The 21,538-nt window shown below is 36.0% G+C and overlaps 1 protein-coding gene across 4 annotated transcripts in view; it reads right to left on the bottom strand.

Moving 5' to 3' along the window:
* LOC136856841 (DNA-binding protein Ets97D) overlaps positions 1 to 21,538 on the bottom strand; it is a 208,405-nt gene that overhangs the window by 52,562 nt on the left and 134,305 nt on the right. For all 4 annotated transcript variants that reach the window (XM_067135016.2, XM_067135015.2, XM_067135018.2 and 1 more), the window contains one exon: positions 11,773 to 11,901. In XM_067135016.2, the coding sequence (XP_066991117.1) occupies positions 11,773 to 11,901 (129 nt within the window). The remainder of the gene's footprint in view (positions 1 to 11,772; positions 11,902 to 21,538) is intronic.

Genomic DNA, 21,538 nt, shown 5'->3' with positions numbered 1-21,538 from the left:
AGCATCTGTTCACCCATCAGTATGGATTTAATATTTTCTTTCCAGATGAGGTGGCATTTGACTCTAGACTGAAAAGTTCCCATACCATCAACTGCCTTGGCGTATGGTCCCATATGGCTGTAGCCCAGTTTGGGGCAATGTTGCTGACGTATGGTCCCTTGGGTCAGGAGAGTTATGGTAATATGGTTCTAGAACATTGCTCAGAACTGAAAAGAATGATGTATTTTTATCGGTCATGTCCATAGTAACAAGGAAATGAACTTTTTACTTTTCTGTAATTTCTGCCTGTCTGTAAGCGCATCACGAGAAAATGGCTGAAGAGACTTTTAATGAAAATTGGTACGTAAAGGCTGTAAATTGTTTTACTCACGGTGAGTGAAATGGTAGTTTAGGGAAAGGCCTAAAATTTATTTCTCAAATATATACATTATTAGAGGTCCTATCGATAAATACTACATAACTAAAGTTATATAGAATTAAATTTCTGAACATGTATGTGCTATACATTTTTACTGTACTGGCTATAACAAAGATATTTATGAATTTGTATTTTTGTTGCTAAGTCCATACCAACGCCGAACCACAAGAAAATTGGTAAACAGAATTTAATGAAAATCAGTATATAGAGTTGGGAAATAAATAACTATAGTCTAAGCTATAAATAATTTGATTTACCCTGGATGAAATGGTAGTTTAGGGGAATGAGCCTAAAATTTAAATTTTACAACCTATGTTATTGGTCCTATCAAGAAGTACTACATAACAAAAGTTATAGAGAATACAATTTCCAATCATTTATGTTTTATTTGGTTTTACCATACTGACTATGATAAGAGTAGTATTTCAGAGTCAGAAGAAAACTAAATGTGAAGGCCTACAATATCGAAAGTGCATAACACTGATCAACAATTGATCAACAATAACATTACATTAACCATTGTTTGTTGTGATGTTGTCTCTTATGCTGCCACTCAACTCTGATAGATGGGATTATTGCTGCGTACCGAGTGTAATAGCCTGACTAAATATTGGCAGGAAATAGCTGGGGGATTAGATAACTTTCTTCTTTAGCAGTCCTAATTTAGGCCTATTCCAAATTATAGCACCACAATTAACTAAATAACTCAAAATTCAACAATGAAGAGAGGTGTTTCTTAAGTAAAGCTTCTTCCTCTTTACTTTTATTAGATTCTGCATTAATTTTATTCCAAATTAGCAGTGAAGAGGGGGTTTCTCCTCTGGTCTGGAGGAAAAATTTGCCTCTAAGTTAGATCGATTTTGCTCCCGTCAGTGTAGTGAATTGAGATTTTCCAACTCATTGGGTACTCCTAGGAAAGGGATTAGTAAAAGGGCATAGTATTTTGCCTTGGGACTCTCCACTATTCGAACCCTACCCCCTCCCAAGCCAAAAAAAAAAAGAAGTGTTCATGGATCACAGCTGTCTGCAGCCTGGTCATTTCAGCTCTGGAACTTTGGACCGTTAGATTGGCAGCGTAGTACTGTTCGTTAAAAGTGAGAAAATATGTGGTTTTTCATTTGATCGAGTATTTCATATGAAAGCATTGCTCTAAATAGCGCCATTCCTACTGACGTGATTGTAATGACCTATGTTCATTTCAGTTGGGAAAACCACTAAGACAATCTTTCTGAGGATGAAAAAAGGCAGGTAGAGAGCAAGTGTCTGCCATTATAATGAAAACTTCCCAACCTGAATGTGACTGATGGTAGGCAAGCGGGCCTACCACTACAATGAAAATTCCCTAAAACAGTCTTCATATGAGAAAAGATGTTTGGCGACTTCCCCGTTGCATTTCTAGGGTAACGTTAAGAGCTGTGTAATTTAACACAATCTTGATCACAATGTGTACACTACCTAACCTAGAATTCTGTATACACTGTAGAATTCCGTAGCGAAGCACGGGTACATCAGCTAGTGTATAAATGACCTACATCAAGTTAATGGACAATGGACAATGGAGAATAGCCCAAAATAAAACAGTTTATAAGGAAATTGAACCAGTATTGAGCACTACTAGGAAAAAACATACACTGCTTAACAAAGTGTTAAGCACCCAGAAGAAGTGGTCCAATATTATCCAATTTCGGTATACATGCATACCATTGAAGAGCGAGTAAATAATTAGATTTACAAGGATCTGTAATGTGTAGAACGCCCATCCGAGTGCATTCGTGATAGCACCATCCTGTCGTGGATAAGTTGTTACGAGTCAGCTGCTGTGAGTCAGAAAGTCAATAAAAACACTGGTCATTCAGCAAACGTAGTTTCATTCACTTTCAACCACTCCTCCTGGGTGCTTAACTTCTTTTGTCAGGCAGTGTATATCATTCTTTGGACATCTTGTTCAGAACATCTGAGACCAGTATTAACAGGAGAACTGGGCTGAGTGGCTCGGACAGTTAAGGCACTGGCTTTCTGACCCTAACTTGGCAGGTTCGATCCTGGCTCAGTCCGGTGGTATTTGAAGGGGCTCAAAAACTTCAGCCTTGTGCCGGTAGATTTACTGGCACCTAAAATAACTCCTATGGGACTATATTCTGGAACCCCAATGTCTCCGAAAACCATGAAAGTAGTCAGTGGGACGTAAAGCCAATAACATTATTATTATTATTATTATTATTATTATTATTATTTATTAATTAATTAACAGAAGAATAATTGAAAAGTTGTGGAATAGCAAGACCAAGTTTAAACAGATTACAGCGGAACCTCGATTATCCATCCCCGGAAACTACGTTTTCCCAGATTATTCGTTCAAATTACATGGTCCCGCGAGCAACCTAATTAAATCATGTTGTAAAAATTCCGCACTATCCATTCCTCGAAGAAAATATTTCCCGGATCAATCGTCCAGAAATTTCATTCCAATCAATGCTAAATCCTTGATGAAGCATTTTTCAAGAAAATGTATCTCACGAAAAGGCGGCTACGGCATACCTATGGATCTTGGTGTTAACGCCCCGTCATTATGATAATTAAAGAAAGTACTGTACTGGAAAAGCAATCGGCGCTGAACTTGCATAAGGGACCATCTTAGCATTGCATTCGGGAGGTACTGTTAAGAGCATCCTTGGAAATCATAAAGCTAGAGTGGCCACAATTGGAAGGACATACAGGGCACTTCGACAGCTCTCCTTGAAGACTGAACGAGTTTCGTGAAATGTTCATACTTGTAAACAGTCCACATTATGTCCAGGGATAAAAGCATTAAAAAAAAAAAAAATTATGGTTCATGTTTATGGGTTACTGTAGTCACGTCCTAGTTCGTGAACCATGGGCAACGGCTGAGTGGCCTAGTAAGTGGTCCTGAGAGTCGGAATACCAGTTGCTATGGAATGGGAGTGGGCATCTCGGACATATTCCGAGTCCTGGCCCTCCTTGTGCTCAGGCGGCTAGGACTATACAATTCACCGGTGGTCCATAACCTGTTAGAGGAGAGATCCTCACTTGGACTATGTGCAAATAGGGTAGCATCCTGCTTCATGAATTTACCGCGCTCAGAACATTTTAAACAAGCCTCAGACCTATGGGAGTAATGGAGTCCCACTCCCATTTGACAGGCGAGGGACTCCTTGGAAACAACTTGGCGAACAAAATGGAATACGATGGGGAGCTATCGATATTAATGGGGCTTATGGAAGAAAGAAGGTAGAACTGGCTGAGTCAGCAAAGAGGATGCATCTGGATGTGCTAGGAGTAAGTGATATTCGGGTAAGAGGAGATAATGAGGAAGAGATAGGAGATTATAAAGTGTACCTGACAGGTGTTAGAAAGGGATGGGCAAAGTCTGGGGTAGGGCTCTTTATCAGGAATACCATTGGATGCAACATAGTTTCTATTAGGCACGTAAATGAGCGAATGATGTGGGTAGATTTGTCAGTTGGAGGAATTAGGACAAGAATTGTGTCCGTGTATTCACCATGTGAGGGTGCAGATGAGGATGAAGTTGACAAGTTTTATGACATATGAGTAACAACACAGTAAAGGTTTCCACCTATTCAATACAAAATATATTCACAATATTATTGTTATTCTCAGTTCAATACGGACCAACAACATGAAATTTATAACCCTTTAAGTTTTATGAAGCATTGAGTGACATCGTGGTCAGGGTCAACAGCAAGGATAGAATAGTGCTAATGAGCGATTTCAATGCGAGAGTTGGGAATAGAACTGAAGGATACGAAAGGGTGATTGGTAAATGTGGGGAAGATATGGAAGCTAATGGGAATGGGAAGCTTTTGCTGGACTTCTGTGCTAGTATGGGTTTAGCTGTTACGAATACATTCTTCAAGCATAAGGCTATTCACCGCTACACATGGGACGCTAGGGGTACCAGATCCATAATAGACTATATCTTAACAGACTTTGAATTCAGGAAATCTGTTAGGAATATATGAGTTTTTCGTGGATTTTTCGATGATACAGACCACTACCTGATCTGTAGTGAACCAAGTATCTCTAGGCCTAGGGTAGGGAAAGTGAAATCTGTCTGCAAACGAATAAGGGTAGAAAATCTCCAGGACGAGGAAATTAGACAGAAGTACATGGATATGATTAGTGAGAAGTTTCGAACAGTAGACAGTAAGCAGGTTCAGGATATGGAAAGTGAATGGGTGGCATACAGGGATGCTGTAGTAGAAACAGAAAGGGAATGCCTAGGAACAACTGTGTGTAAAGATGGGAAAAGGCGAACATCTTGGTGGAATGATGAAGTGAGAGCAGCCTGTAAATGTAAAAAGAAGGCTTATCAGAAGTGATTCCAAACAAGGGCCGAGGCAGACAGGGATCTGTACATAGATGAAGGAAGCAGTGCGAAACAAATTGTTGTTGAATCCAAAAAGAAGTCATGGGAAGATTTTGGTAATAACCTGGAAAGGCTAGGTCAAGCAGGAGGGAAACCTTTCTGGACAGTAAAAAAGAATCTTAGGAATGGAGGGAAAAAGGAAATGAACAGTGTTTTGAGTAATTTAGGTGAACTCATAATAGATCCCAGGGAATCACTGGAGAGGTGGAGGGAATATTTTGAACATCTTCTTAATGTAAAAGGAAATCATCCTGGTGGTGTTTCAAACAGCCAAGCTCATGGGAAGGAGGAAAATGATGTTGGTGAAATTATGCTTGAGGAAGTGGAAAGGATGGTAAATAAACTCCATTGACATAAGGCAGCAGGAATAGATTAAATTCAACCTGAAATGGTGAAGTATATTGGGAAGGCAGGGAAGAAATGGCTTCACAGAGTAGTAAAATTAGCGTGGAGTGTTGGTAAGGTACCTTCAGATTGGACAAAAGAAGTAATTGCACCTATCTATAAGCAAGGGAACAGGAAGGATTGCAACAACTATCGAGGTATCTCATTGATTAGTATACCTGGCAAAGTATTCACTGGCATCTTGGAAGGGAGGGTGCGATCAGTCGTTGAGAGGAAGTTGGATGAAAACCAGTGTGGTTTCAGACCGCAGAGAGGCTGTCAGGATCAGATTTTCAGTATGCGCCAGGTAACTGAGAAATGCTACGAGAAGAATAGGCAATTGTGTTCATGTTTCGTAGATCTAGAGAAAGCATATGAGAGGGTACTGAGGGAAAAGATGTTCGCCATACTGGGGGACTATGGAATATGTTAATAAAGGTAGATTATTAACAATCAAAGGCATTTATGTTGACAATTGGGCTTCAGTGAGAATTGATGGTAGAATGAGTTCTTGGTTCAGGGTACTTACAGGGGTTAGACAAGGCTGTAATCTTTCACCTTTGCTGTTCGTAGTTTACATGGATCATCTGCTGAAAGGTATAAAATGGCAGAGAGGGATTCAGTTAGGTGGAAATGTAGTAAGCAGTTTGGCCTATGCTGACGACTTGGTCTTAATGGCAGACTGTGCCAAAAGCCTGCAGTCTAATATCTTGGAACTTGAAAATAGGTGCAATGAGTATGGTATGAAAATTAGCCTCTCGAAGACTAAACTGATGTCATTAGGTAAGAAATTCAACAGAATTGAATGTCAGATTGGTGATACAAAGCTAGAACAGGTTGATAATTTCAAGTATTTAGGTTGTGTGTTCTCCCAAGATGGTAATATAGTATGTGAGATTGAATCAAGGTGTTGTAAAGCTAATGCAGTGAGCTCGCAGTTGCGATCAGCAGTATTCTGTAAGAAGGAAGTCAGCTCCCAGACAAAACTTTCTTTACATCGGTCTGTTTTCAGACCAACTTTGCTTTACGGGAGCGAAAGCTGGGTGGACTCAGGATATCTTATTCGTAAGTTAGAAGTAACAGACATGAAAGTAGCAAGAATGATTGCTGTTACAAACAGGTGGGAACAATGGCAGGAGGGTACCCAGAATGAGGAGATAAAGGCTAATTTAGGAATGAACTTGATGGATGAAGCTGTATGCATAAACCGGCTTCGGTAGTGGGGTCATGTGAGGCGAATGGAGGGGGATAGGTTACCTAGGAGAATAATGGACTCTGCTATGGAGGGTAAGAGAAGTAGAGGGAGACCAAGACGACGATGGTTAGACTCGGTTTCTAACGATTTAAAGATAAGAGGTATAGAACTAAATGAGGCCACAACACTAGTTGCAAATCGAAGATTGAGGCGACGTTTAGTAAATTCTCAGAGGCTTGCAGACTGAACGCTGAAAGGCATAACAGTCTATAATGGTAATGTATGTAATGTATGTTTTTTCTTTAAACTTTCTTTGATTGCATCACCGATCAGGTTTTTGGCACTTCCCTCAGGGCACTCTACAATCACTGGGCTTTCAAGCAGCAACTGAAACTGCACCTTCTTAACACAAATCTAGTATTTTAATATTATCGTATAAGATTACTGTATGTTATCAAGACCAGAACAGCCGTTTCACGTTACATAAAGCTATGAGAGGTCTTGTGATTGCCCATTTCTGTTTTCGTCCTAATATAAGACTGGGAATTTTACGATTCTGTGTTTAAATATCATAAAGACCACAGTCGTTTTATTTGTGCAATGTTACATTTAAAAAGTTTGTACCATTTCCCACTCGTATTAATGTGCAGCGAATGCGCTTTGCAGCTTACGTAGATCAAGGTCATGATTAACCGCCATTTCTGAAGTTTTGATGGTATTTTTTCTCTTTCCAATTTGATTCCGATTACAGTGAAACCTCGATTATCCGTTCCCCGAAACTACGTTTTCCCGTAATATTCGTTCAAATTACATGGTCCCGCGAGCATCCTATTTAAATTACATATTAAAAATCCTGCGTTATCTGTTCCTCGAAGAAACGATTTCCCGCATCAACCATCCAGAAATTTCAGTCCCATCAACGCTAAATCCTTGATCAAACATTTTTCAGGATTTCAAGAATGGATGGCAAGAATCGAACTTGCAAGTCCAGCGTATTTTAATTTTGTCAGATATCTTGCGCGATCATACTAACGGAACATTCTGTACCAGGCTAACAATGAAGGCCTCCGCCAACTTGCGCTTTGTTGAGAGATTTCTGTTGAATGTTTCGTTCAGTTGGCTGTGTTACTAGCTGGTGAAAACCAACAATTTACGCAGTAGAGTTTCGGTTTGCTTACACAGTACAGTATTGAAATGCTGCGACCTGTAAAGCATGTGAAAACCCTGCAAGAAAAACTTCAGATTATAGAGGAAGTTGAAAGAAATCCAACAGAAAAAAAGTTGACACCGCGAAACGTTTAGGCTTACCTGCTTCGACACTGAATACAATAATAGGGGGGAAAAACAAGAGATACATGAACAAGTAAAAAAATGTGGATCCTCTGCAAAGAATAGAAAAACGGGGAAGGAATCAAGATATTCCAAAATGGAAGCAGTTCTCTTTTGTTGGTATCAGCAAGCTCGGGCGTCGAGAATTCCTGTGGATGGTAACATTTTGCGCGTAAAAGCTCTAAGCATCGCTGCAAGAATGGGTGTCGAAAAATTTTCCACTTCGAATGGATGCATTTCCCGGTTTAAGGAGCATCACGGGCTGGTGTATAAAAAGCTCGCCGGCGAGACTGCTGCAGTTGGCCGTTCGGCTGTCGAAGATTGGGGGAAAAATCTCCCAGAGCTGCTTGAAGGATATGAACAGAAGAATATCTATAACGCAGATGAAACTGGCCTATTTTTCAACTGTTTACCGGATCGCACGCTGGCTCTTAAAGGAGAATCTTGTCACGGAGGCAAAAATGCAAAGGACTGCATAACTGTTTTGTTGTGCTGCAACAGTGACGGGTCCGACAAACGTATCCCTATCGTTATAGGCAAAGCAGCGAAACTGAGATGCTTTAAGAACGTCAAGAAGTTACCAGTGCGATACTATGCAAACGGTAAAGCTTGGATGACAACAGACATTTTTTTAAAATTTTCTTCATGGACTGGATGCTTCTATGGGTGCTCAAGCGAGAAAAATAGTTTTGTTGTAGATAACTGTACCGCCCACCCGCAGGAACTTTCTTTCTTACGAAATGTGAAAGTACCAGTGTCCTTCAGCCTCTGGATGCGGGGGGTGATAAAGTGCTTTAAAGGGTACTACCGCAAGCAGCTGGTGCAAAGGGCTGTGTGTATGTTGGACGCCAGAAAAGTAGTGAAGACGAAGTTCAGTATTCTACAGGCAATCCACTTTGTTGTGTCAGCACGGTTCCACATTTCGCCCTCCACTATTCAAAATTGTTTTCATAAATGTGGCTTTGGCGAAAGCAGAGACACAAACGACACCAACACCGGCAGCGAAGAACAACTTATCAGTAAGGACTGGGAGAAGCTCGCACCGAGAGATGTTAACTTCGAGACGTACGCTACAGTCGATAGTTAGCTTGCAACCTGTGGTGTAAAGAGCATAGAACAGCTGTGTGATGATGCTACTGCCACAGCCAGTGCAAGCGCCGTGCATGAGATCGCGAGCGAGGGGCAAGACGAAGATGAAATTGAACCCCTGCCAACGTTTGCAGAAGCATTAGCCGCCTTTGACAAAATTCACGACTATATTACTGCGTATGACACAGACAGCAGTGAAGTACAGAACATTTTAAATATTGAGGGAGCACTGTACCGTGCTAAGGCACGACAAAACAAAACACAACTGACGATTAAAGACTTTTTCACTACAAAGTGACTACTGTATTCTGTGACTGAAGAAATGACAATTTAAGTGTTTTGTGTGTGTGTGTTGTGACTCTTTATTTTTGTGAGTGCGAGTCTGTTTCATTACATCTTCTGGGATTTAATGTATTTTGGTATTATTTTTGTATTTGTGCGTTGTGTTTAGCTTACTCGATTATGTGACTGGACCTGTTACAATCTATGCTTATTTACGTGTTTTCAGCGATCTTCCTTAACTATAATACCACAGGTAGGTTCATGTGAACTGCACCAGTAATTATGCCTATCATGAAAGCCATATTTCTCGCCTGTTTTTGGTCAAAAAATCATTAATGGAAAGTACCAAGGCCTAAAACAGGGGCGAACTCTAAGTTAAATTTCGCGCCGTAAGTTCATAATACAGCACGAAAACATTTACTGATAAACAAGTTACATTGTTCTTTTTTAGGTTATTAGAACAAAGTCTTCTAATTTACATGAGACTGTCGTCAGATAACGATTACTGTAAATAACTGTATCTCTTCCAGTTAGATTTATTCAAGGTAAAAAACAGAGGTAGCTACCGTAGACGTTTTTAAGTCGTCAATTAAGTGACTGGATTATAATGTTGTTTTCCCGATCGGCATAATTACTCCGATACACTCTCCTTGCAGCAATAGAGAAAATTGGAGTCTCAGATGTGGTTTAAAATTTCTTAGATATCAATATAATTCTGATAACCTATTTAGTAGAATAATTTTCGATGAGCTTGGCTGATGAAAGTTGCTGGCCTGAAAGACGTTTTCACGGGAAAGTGACGAAGTTTCTCGGTAAAACTGAATTTAAAATATAAAGTTTTTAACTATTGTATTTAATGCAGGTATTTTTGTACAAATAAAATGCTATATATATTTCATTACTGTGAAGTACAGTCAAACTGTTGACGGTTTTAATTCGTTCCCCGATTTTCCGTTTTCCCGTATCGAACGTTTTTTTTCTGAGGCCCCTCCAAAAACGGAGAATTGAGGTTTCACTGTAGTGACAAACAAAATGAAAATTCATTCCATTCCTGACCCGGTCGAACGACTGGAAACAGGCTGTAGATTTTCATTTTGAGGTAACAGTGACAGACACAATTGAATATAATACATTTGAGAATTTTTGATTATCGATACTTACATTACAGTAAAAACAAGACTTCGAAACCATATTCTTGAGTTCAACATAACCTTTATAAAAGTCGATGTAGGCCTAATTTACACAGTACAAGATTTCCATAAACTGACTACGAACAGTATAACAGTGACAATTACAAAGGGAAGATTAAAAGCCATCATGTTCGGTACTTTTCTACCTAATGCACTTTATTTTAATGTATTACAGAATTAACAACTACTTGTGGTCGACTGTTGTTTGGCTTGGCATTATTAGACATTTCGAAGAGTTTGGCTGATCAGAGTTGCCGTACTGAAAGAAGTGTTTACAGCAAACCGGCCAAGTTTCCCCGGTAAAACTGAATGTACAGTATGGAGATTTTAAACTCACTTACTGGTAATTAAGGTTTGAAGCTGGCTACGCGGTCTAACTTGCCTGCCTCCAAGCTGACGGGCCCGGCTTCGATTCCTCGCCAGGTCAGGCAATTTTACCTGGATATGAGGGCTGGTTCCAGGTCCACTCAGCCTACATGATTACTTTTAATTGAGGAACTATCTAACAGTGAGATGGTGACTCCGGTCTAGAGAGCCAGGAATAACAGCCGAGAGGAATCGTAACACTGATCCTGCGTCACCTCAATCTGCAGGCCTTTGGGCTGAGCAGCGGTTGCTTGGTAGGCGAAGGCCCATTGAGGATGTATTTTGGTTTAGTTTAGGAGTGTTAGTAAGATTATAATTATACACATTTCTTTTTTGTGATGTTTAGCCAAACTGTTGATGGTTTTCATTTGTTTCCAGATTTTTCGTTTTGTACAGTTTTTTCTGTGGTCCCCCCAAAAACAGAGAATCAAAGTTCCACTGTATAGAAATTCAGGTGGTATTAAAGAACTCCAAATAAAACACACACACACACACACACTCTCTCTCTCTCTCTCTCCCGACCACGATTAAAAAAGGTCTAATGGAAGGGTGTTTTCAACTGAAGAAAGGACTATTGGACTGACAGAAAAGCAAAAAATCCTCTTGTATAATTGATTAGAGTGGTCCAATATAGGCCATCTCTCTCTCTCTCTCTCTCTCCCCCCCCCCCCCCCGACCACGATTAAAAAAGGTCTAATGGAAGGGTGTTTTCAAATGAAGAAAGGACACACACACTCTCTCTCTCTCCCCCCCCACCCCCCACCACGATTAAAAAAGGTCTAATGGAAGGGTGTTTTCAACTGAAGAAAGGACTATTGGACTGACAGAAAAGCAAAAAAATCCTCTTGTATAATTGATTAGAGTGGTCCAATATAGGCCATCAAATGTAAAATAGTAATAAAAATACGAATACCCCAGAAGAGTGTGACAGGCTTCAGCAGCCAGCACAATTCCGATCCTCGCTGCTAAATGGGGGCTTCATTCATTCCTTTCCTGACCCGGTCGAATGACTGGAATCAGGCTGTAGATTTAACAAATTAGCAACAACAAAAACCCAACTTTAATTCTTGCCTAACTGATTGTATAGTATAATATTTTACTGTAAAATTACCTGATGGAATCTTCAATCTTTCTTGATCCTTCTTAAATTGACTATCCACTATCCATCGGACCACATTCTGTTTAGTTTCTTGAGCAGGAAAATTTGGCTTGTTATCAGTCTGGGTTTCATCCAACTCAGCTGCAAAGATATAACAAGATAAATTAATACTTATAACATGATACGGCTAAGATAAACTTGGTACAATGACCTGCAAGAAGAACAGTTCTGCAAAACATTCGCTCAATAAATCTCAAGGATGTATTGATGTAGTCGTGGTCAAGCAGATTCATGCCTTTACAAAAGTTATAGTCCATTAGTACATTTTACTTCCATTCCTTTGACATACTTTTTCTCAGTCTCGATAAAATATGGTCTAATACCAATATAAATGGTCTGTTATTGGACATTATACATTTTCCAGCTAACTCATTCCTGGTTGCCAGCATTTCGCCCCAGTATGCTAAGTTGGGCTCATCAGTTGGTAAATAGCACACCCACCAAGACGCAACGCTAGTGCATATCATGGAGGCCACTGCATAGGCTACTTGGAGCCACCGGCAGTGCCAATGCACTATGAGAGACTTTGTCTCATTACCAAAAATTCCTGTCTGGTCATCAGATGATATAGATGTTGATTCCCATAGGGAACCTGGAATATTTGTCCCAAATGAGCAAATTCATAATAATGAATAGTAATGAACAAGAACAACAAAAACTAATCCTTATGAACCCTAAAATCCCCACAGCCAGAGCATTGCCTAATTTACATACGAAAAACACACCCATATGCCCAATCATCAACTGTAGAAATAGTCTGACATATAAAACCTCAAAATATATCCACTATTTTCTGAAAAGGCATTGCAGGTTTAACAATAAATCCCCCTTAAAAAAACTCAATAGACTTCTGCAAAATTTAAAAAAAATTCACCTTACTACCAAACCACATTATGTGCTCTTTTGACATTACTAATATGTATTCTAATGTACCAACAAAGGATACTGTAAATATTATCAAAGACAACCTCGCAAAACACAGCAACCTCAGCAAACTTGAATTAGAAGACTTCATGAAAATCCTAAAGCCCCAATTTGTCCTCTTGAATTCCAACTATATCTTCATATTGTGATTTTTCCTACTTTTAAAGACACCATCCAAACTTATTTGTCTACTGATGGCCTCCCACGCCATCTCTCCACTGACAGCTCGGAACATACCACCAGGACGTTATCCTCATGTTTGTTCCATATTGAATGATGTTGATCACAGCAATTATAATAAGAAGTATTTCTTATCCACCTATTCAATACAAATCACCTTTATTGGTGTTTACATTTTTATACAATTAATTCTTCTAAGGGACATGTTTCGCTCTAATAAAGAGCATTTTCAGCCATTAATTTTAATCTTAAAATGATGTTCTAGAACAGTTGTAAACATATTAAAAAGACAATAGTCAAAATTAAAATTACAGTAGTCCAAAAATCTAATTACATCACATCTAAAAAACAACTTTAAAACACTTCAAAAACGTGAGATAAGTCGTAACATAGTAGATGTACTGGAAAGTGTATCTAGAATGCAAAATAAAGCTTAAAGTGAAGCATTTCATTTACACTGAGAGGATGTTCGTGCGATTCGAATTATTTTGAAAAATATCAATTTAAAATTAGTGAATGGGAGAGCTTGCTTAATTGAAATAACATTAATTATATATGTTTTAGTATAGGAATAGAACATATTTATTTATAATGGAGTAGTACTATGAAGGAAAATTGAAAAAGGTTGAAAATAAATTTTTAGAAAAGTAAATTAATATTGTACCTTGTGTATCAGGATTTATTAAAATTGGAATAGAGATTTATTTTTCCCAAATTAAAAAGAGCTAATTTGTTATGTTGGTTAATGTAATATTATTATCAAGAATAACGAATTTGTAATGAAATATTAGTCGGTTTTTAAGATATCTGGTTCTCCAAGAAATGAATTTAATTCAGTATTTAATGGTAGTTTTTATATTGATATATTAACTGTTAATTGAATATAATATTTTAAGGGATAAGCTTTAGAATAGAGATTATAATTATTATAAGAGTTGTAAAGAATTGTAGGCTTTAAATTAGCCATCAGTTGAATAATGTTATAAGTTATTTTAGTGTAATATAATTTTATAATAATATTAAGTTGAATATTGGAGTGAATTGCAAAACATAAATGTAATTATAATAATGATAAAATTAGTATATAAAAGTGTAAGATATTTAATATATGTTAATTTATATGAAGGAACTAGGCAAATCTAATGTTCGCCTGTTTATCAAAAACATGTCCTTTTGAGATGTATTTAAGGTTGGGCCTGCCCCCTGATAGTGAATTAAAGGGCCGCGGTATTTTGACCGTGCAAAGGTAGCATAATCATTAACTTTTAACTGAAGGCTGGAATGAATGGTTTGACGAGACATTAACCGTCTCCATGTAATGAATAGAATTTAACTTTTGAGTCAAAAGGCTTAAATGAATATGAAAGACGAGAAGACCCTATAGATCTTTATATGGAATTATACATATTTTGTTTAGTGGTATTGTTAGTATGTATTTTACCGTATTTTGTTGGGGCGACACAAAGATAAATGTAACTCTTTGTTATACAAACATTGATTTATGAATATTTGATCCGTTAATAATGATTATAAGATAAAGTTACCTTAGGGATAACAGCGTAATTTTTTTTTTTTAGAGTTCATATCGACAAGAAAGATTGCGACCTCGATGTTGGATTAAGGAATATGATTAGGTGTAGAAGTTTAATTAATAAGTCTGTTCGACTTTTAAATCCTTACATGATCTGAGTTCAGGCCGGCGTAAGCCAGGTCAGTTTCTATCTTTATAGTAGATGAATATTTTAGTACGAAAGGACCAAATATTCAAAATAATTTTTAATATAAGTGATAAATATTAATACTACTTTGGCAGAGAAGTGCATTGAATTTAGAATTCAAAAATGTAAGGGTATTACAAGTAGTATTGTTAATAGAGATTTTAATGAGAATGCTGGGGGCTGTTATGTTGATTATTTGTGTATTAATTGGGGTAGCTTTCCTTACTCTATTGGAGCAGAAGGTTTTAGGTTATATTCAGATTCGCAAGGGGCCTAATAAAGTAGGATTTATTGGATTGCCGCAACCTTTTGCTGATGCAATTAAGTTATTTTCTAAGGAGGGTACATACCCTGTAGCGTCAAATTATTTGATATATTATTTTTCTCCTGTTTTTAGATTGTTTTTGGCTTTAATGACTTGAATGATTTATCCTTTTATAACAATTTTGTTTACTTTTAACTTGGGAATTTTTTATTTTATTTATTTTTTTTTTTTTTTTTTTAGTGTGTACAAGTTTAGGAGTATACACTGTAATAATTGCTGGATGATCATCTAATTCTAATTATGCATTATTGGGGGGATTGCGAGCTGTTGCTCAGACAATTTCCTATGAAGTGAGATTAGCATTGATTTTGTTAAGATTTATTTTTTTAGTAGATAATTATTGTTTAATAAGATTTATAAGTCTTCACGTTATGTGTGATTCATATTTTTAACTTTCCCCCTTATATTAGCGTGATTTTCATCATGTTTAGCGGAAACTAATCAGACTCCTTTTGATTTTGCGGAAGGAGAGTCGGAGTTGGTTTCGGGATTTAATGTTGAATATAAAAGTGGGGGATTTGCATTAATTTTTTTAGCTGAATATACTAGTATTTTGTTTATAAGAATATTGTTTTGTATAATTTTTTGGGGGGGGGATGTATTATCAATTTATTTCTTTTTTAAGTTGACTTTTTTAGCTTTTATATTTATTTGGGTTCGAGGAACTCTTCCTCGATTTCGGTATGATAAGTTAATATATTTAGCATGGAAGGCTTATTTACCTTTATCACTTAATTTTTTCTTTTTTGGATTAAGGGTTTTTGTGTTTTCTTTACTTATTTAATGGATTTTATTTAGTAACGTTAATAGAAGAATTCAACTTCTGTCTTATGTTTTCAAAACATATGCTTTCATAAGCTTAATAACTAGTTTACTAGATTATCTCAAATGTAAAAGGTTAGAGGATTTAAAATATAATAAAGAAAGTATAGGACAGTAAGGATTTGGCCAGTTAGAATATAAGGGTCTTCTACTGGTCAAGCACCAATTCATGTTAAAAGGACAACAATGGAAACTATAGATCAAAATAGGATTTGGTTGATTGGATAAAATTGGATTCCACGGAATTTGTTATTTGCAGTAAAAGGAAGGATGAGAAGAATTGTAATAGATATTACCAATGCAATTACTCCTCCTAATTTATTAAGAATAGATCGTAAAATTGCATATGCAAAGAGGAAATATCATTCGGGTTGAATGTGAACGGGTGTGACTAAAGGGTAGGCAGGAGTAAAATTATCAGGGTCTCCTAATATATAAGGTTCGAGAAGAGTTAATAATAGTAGGATAGCTACTATAATGATAAAACCAAAAATGTCCTTGAAGGAGAAATAAGGGTGGGATGGGATTTTATCTGAATTTCTGCTTAAACCTAAAGGGTTATTTGATCCTGTTTGATGGAGAAACAAGAGGTGAATTATAACTATTATAGCTACAATAAATGGTAGAACGAAATGGAAAGTAAAGAATCGAGTGAGAGTAGCATTATCGACAGCGAACCCTCCTCAAACCCATTGAACTAAGTCGATACCTAAATAAGGAACGGCTGATAAGAGGTTTGTAATTACTGTTGCTCCTCAAAAAGATATTTGACCTCAAGGGAGAACATATCCTATAAAAGCTGTTCCTATTACTAGAAATAAAATTACAACACCTGTAGATCAAGTGTGTGTATAATTATATGAACCGTAATATATTCCACGGCCTACATGAAGGTAAAGGCAGATAAAGAAAAAGGATGCTCCATTAGCATGTAAGGTACGTAAAAGTCAACCGTAGTTGACATCACGGCAGATGTGAGCTACACTAGAGAAAGCTAGATCTACATTTGCAGTATAGTGTATAGCTAAGAGAAGGCCGGTGGCAATTTGAATTACTAGACAAAGGCCGAGAAGGGATCCAAAATTTCATCAAGCGGAAATATTGGAAGGGGCTGGAAGGTCTACTAAGGCATTGTTAGCAATTTTAAATAAAGGGTGTGATACTCATATAGGTTTGGCCATTAAAATTTTTGTCGTAAAGGACCTTGGAAGATGTTTGTGATTTTTACAATTACGATTAAAGTAAGAAATAAATAGTTTACCAACATCAAGGTAATTAGGTGATTAGGTTTATTATAGAGTTTGATTAAATGAGGGGTGGCTTCTGTATTTAGAGAATTATGTATTAGATCAATGGGTGTAAGATCCATATTTTTGGTAAGTATGTTGGTAAAATATGGATCTCTTATTGATGAAATTATTAAAATTAAGGTGACTAATAAATAACAAGGTAATGACAAGAGTTTTTATAGAAGTATAAAATAGCTCATTAGAAGCTAAACTAGTAATGTAGATAAAAAGGACTAATATACCCCCTAAGAAAATAAAAAATAGGATGTAGGAAAATCAGAAGAAGGAGGATATTAATCCAGCAGTTATAGAGATAATACATGTTTGTACAATGATAATAAGGGTTATAGCAAGAGGGTGGTTAGCTCGTATAAAAATTAGAATATTAAGAAGATTAAAAACAAGGATTCTTAAATTTATGATTCAGAGGGTAGTTTAGTATAAAATATTAATTTTGGGGATTAGTGAGAAAAATTTTTCTTTCCTCTGAGTTTTAGAAGAGATATCTTAATATTGGTTTACAAGACCAGTGTTTTTATTAAACTACTAAAACAATGGTAATAAATATAAGTTGAGTTATCTTGATTCTAGTATTTTTAATAGGAGTGTGAACTTTTTGTTCCAAGCGTAAACATTTATTATCTATATTGTTGAGTTTGGAATTTATTGTATTGAGTTTATTTGGGTTGCTTTATTTAAATTAAAATTTTTTGATTATGAATTGTATTTTAGTATGGTTTTTTTGACATTTTCTGTTTGTGAAGGGGCTTTAGGATTATCTGTGTTGGTTTCTATAATTCGAACTCATGGTAATGATTTTTTTCAAACATTTAGAGTTTTACAATGTTAAAGTTTATATTTATAATTGTATTTTTAATCCCCCTTGTTTTTTTATTGATTATTGATGGGTGGTTCAGTCTTTAACATATTTTATAACTTTTATATTTTTTTATGGGTTGCATCTTATCTGGCGATTTTGGTAATTTGAGTTATTGCTTTGGGGGTGATATTTTATCTTATGGACTTATTGTATTAAGTTTTTGAATTTGTGAATTAATGATGACGGCGAGAGAGTCAATTTATCGAGTTAAATTTTATAATCGATTTCAAATTTACATTTTGTTTTTGCTGTTAATGTTATATTGTACTTTTAGAAGAATGATATATTTTATTTTTTATTTTTTGAAAGTAGACTTATTCCTACTTTGTTTTTAATTTTAGGTTGAGGATACCAACCTGAGCGGTTACAAGCAGGAGTATATTTATTGTTTTATACTCTATTAGCTTCCTTGCCCTTGTTAGTAGGGTTATTTAATGTATATAGAATTTATGGTGATTTGGATTTAAGCTTGTTAAAAAATGTACATTTATTTAATGTTATGTTTTATTTGGTTTTAATCTTGGCCTTTTTAGTAAAAATTCCAATATTTCTTGTTCATCTATGATTACCGAAAGCACATGTGGAAGCCCCAGTATCGAGGTCTATAATTTTGGCGTGCGTATCGTTGAAGTTAGGAGGCTATGGGTTATTACGTGTTTATTCAATAATGATTTCCTTAGGGTTAAAGTATAATTAAGTTTGAGTTGCCATTAGTTTAGTTGGAGGTGTATTAGTTAGCTTGGTATGTTTATATCAAACGAATTTTAAAGGCTTTAATTGCTTATTCTTCGGTTTCTCATATAGGGATCGTTCTAGGGGGTTTGATAACACTAAGTGTTTGAGGGTTTAGAGGAAGTTATACACTTATAATTGCTCATGGATTACGTTCTTCTGGTTTGTTTGCATTAGCTAATATTACATATGAACGTCTTGGTAGACGAAGAATGTTAGTAAGTAAGGGTTTGATGAATTTTATGCCTTCAATGGCTATATGGTGATTCCTTCTTAGTTCTTCTAACATGGCTGCACCTCCTTCTTTAAATTTACTAGCCGAGATCGGCCTGTTTAATAGACTAGTTGCATGATCATGAGTGTCTATGGTTATATTAATGTTGTTATTTTTTAGAGCAGTATACACTTTATATTTATATGCTTATAGTCAACATGGTATAATACATTCTGGAATTTACTCTTGTTCAAGAGGATATAGTTGTGAATTTATTTTGTTATTACTTCATTGATTTAGGGAGATTTATGTATATTATGATTGTGTTTAAATAGCTTAATATAAAATGTTGGTTTGTGATTCCAATGATGTAGGTAACTACTTTAAACCATTTTATGATCATTGTCTATCTGTTTTTTGAGTTTTTTGTTTTTATTTATTGTGGCGATAATTTTGGTTATTATAGGATTTTATTTTATTATACATGATTTAGTGATTTTTATTGAGTGAGAAGTATTAAATTTGAATAGAAGTTCAATTGTTATAACCTTTTTATTTGATTGAATATCGCTTTTGTTTATAGGGTTTGTATTGTTTATCTCAGCTTTAGTAATTTTTTACAGTGATGAATATATACATGGTGGTTAACTATTAATCGATTTATTATTTTGGTATTAATATTTGTATTATCAATAATATTTTTGATTATTAGACCAAATTTAATTAGAATCTTATTGGGATGAGATGGCTTCGATATGTTGATGATACCTATGCCATAATTAATAAGGAAATCAACGACAGTCACAGTATTCTAGATACTTTGAATAATTTAGAGCCAAACATAAAATTTACAGCTGAAGAAGAAGAGAATGGCATACTCAATTTTCTAGATATCCAAACAATTCGGAAAGACAACCATTTCCAATTTAAAATATACAGGAAACCCACTTTTACACCGACCACAATCAAAAGTGATTCTTTACATCCCATCTCACAAAAGAAATCTGCTTATTATAGTTTCGTCAACAGAGCCTTTGAAATTCCCCTAACAGAAACAGACAGAAAGAAGGAACTATCTTTCATTCGTCAGCAAGCTCTACATAACGGTTTCAGTTTGAAATTCATCAATAAAATCATTACTAAATGCAAATACCAACAACAAATTAAACTTAAACAGCATTCAGAAAAAGAAAAAGGATATGTCAAATTCACCTTTAATAACCCGAAGATTTACGAAATCACCAACTTATTAAAGAAACACAACACCAAAGTAGCCTTCTCAACCAACAACAACAAGAAACATAGGTTCTTTAGTCACAATAAAGCTAATAAACTTAAAGATGACGAATTCCAGCAATCTGGTATTTATAAGCTAACATGTACTCAATGTAAAAAAAACTTACGTGGGACAATATGGAAGGAACTTCTTAATTAGATATCAAGAACACGTCAATGCTGAAAAATACAAAAGATTCTCTGCCATGGGATCCCATATGAAAGAGTCCAACCACAAATTCACCAATATCAGACAGGACCTTCAAATTATCTGTATGATAAATAAAGGAAATCTAATGAACCACCTTGAAAACATCCACATCGTTCTTGATGAATTAGAAAACGGTGAAGAGAATCTTAACGAAAACAACGAACAAAAAGACATATGAGAACATTAGTAAATACTTGGAATGGGTAGACTTAAAACAGACAAGACAGACAAGAGATATAATCAAACATGATATCGCAGAAGCACAGCCCAATCTCCCTCCTCCTCACATGATATTTTAGATGACGACAAAACTCTACTTCCCTTCTCTCCAGAGCTTTGCATGAACTGTCAGACTGTGTCACATCGTTACTTCACCAGGTCGCGCTTAAAGACAAACCCTCTAGACAGCGCAAAATAAACATCTTTTCCAAACAAGAACGAGAGGAAAGATGTCCTGTTCTGATGACCTCCATTTTTCAACAAAGGAGTCTCCAAAGAACTTTTATTATTTGTGCTTATTGTCCTAATGTTTTTTCTTCTCAATTCTTTCTATATACAGTTGAAGAGGACCACTAAGTGGTCGAAACATGTCCTGTAAGTGCTAATTTATATTTAATTTTGCCTAAGGCAATAATAAAGTATCGATTAGGTGGTTATTTTACTAACTTTTTGATTAACAGCTGCTATCGGCCACGTTATTTACGCATTTATTACGAAAACGTGTTATCCTCTTTCATTTCGATTTTTCTTCAGAGAACAGCAGTCGACGGGTATTGCTAATCGACTCCAACATCACCTTCGAATGTCGACGAGAGAGCTCGCAAATGCACATTGCGAGAAAACTATACCGTACCGACGATCAATCGCATTGTGTGGCAAACATTTCAGTTTTCTTATTCAAACAGCGTCACCTAACTTAACTTAACCGTACTATATTTATCATGAATACAAATTTCCAGCACCAGTAGAGAAATACCCTTCTCACTATAAATTTACATGATATAGCCTTTCTGAAATTTAACAGACGAGAGAAAATATAAACTGCTGGTAAGCTCTGAAATCAAGTATGCACGCTGCCATATCTTGAGGTGTATTCCATCCTTACTAATTGCAGTATTTAGCATTAAAATTAAGCGATTGTTTACTCA

The sequence above is a fragment of the Anabrus simplex genome, chromosome 1 (assembly GCF_040414725.1).
Source record: "Anabrus simplex isolate iqAnaSimp1 chromosome 1, ASM4041472v1, whole genome shotgun sequence".
NCBI classification, from domain to species: Eukaryota; Metazoa; Arthropoda; class Insecta; order Orthoptera; family Tettigoniidae; genus Anabrus; species Anabrus simplex.
This window is presented reverse-complemented; position numbering and strand designations above follow the sequence as displayed.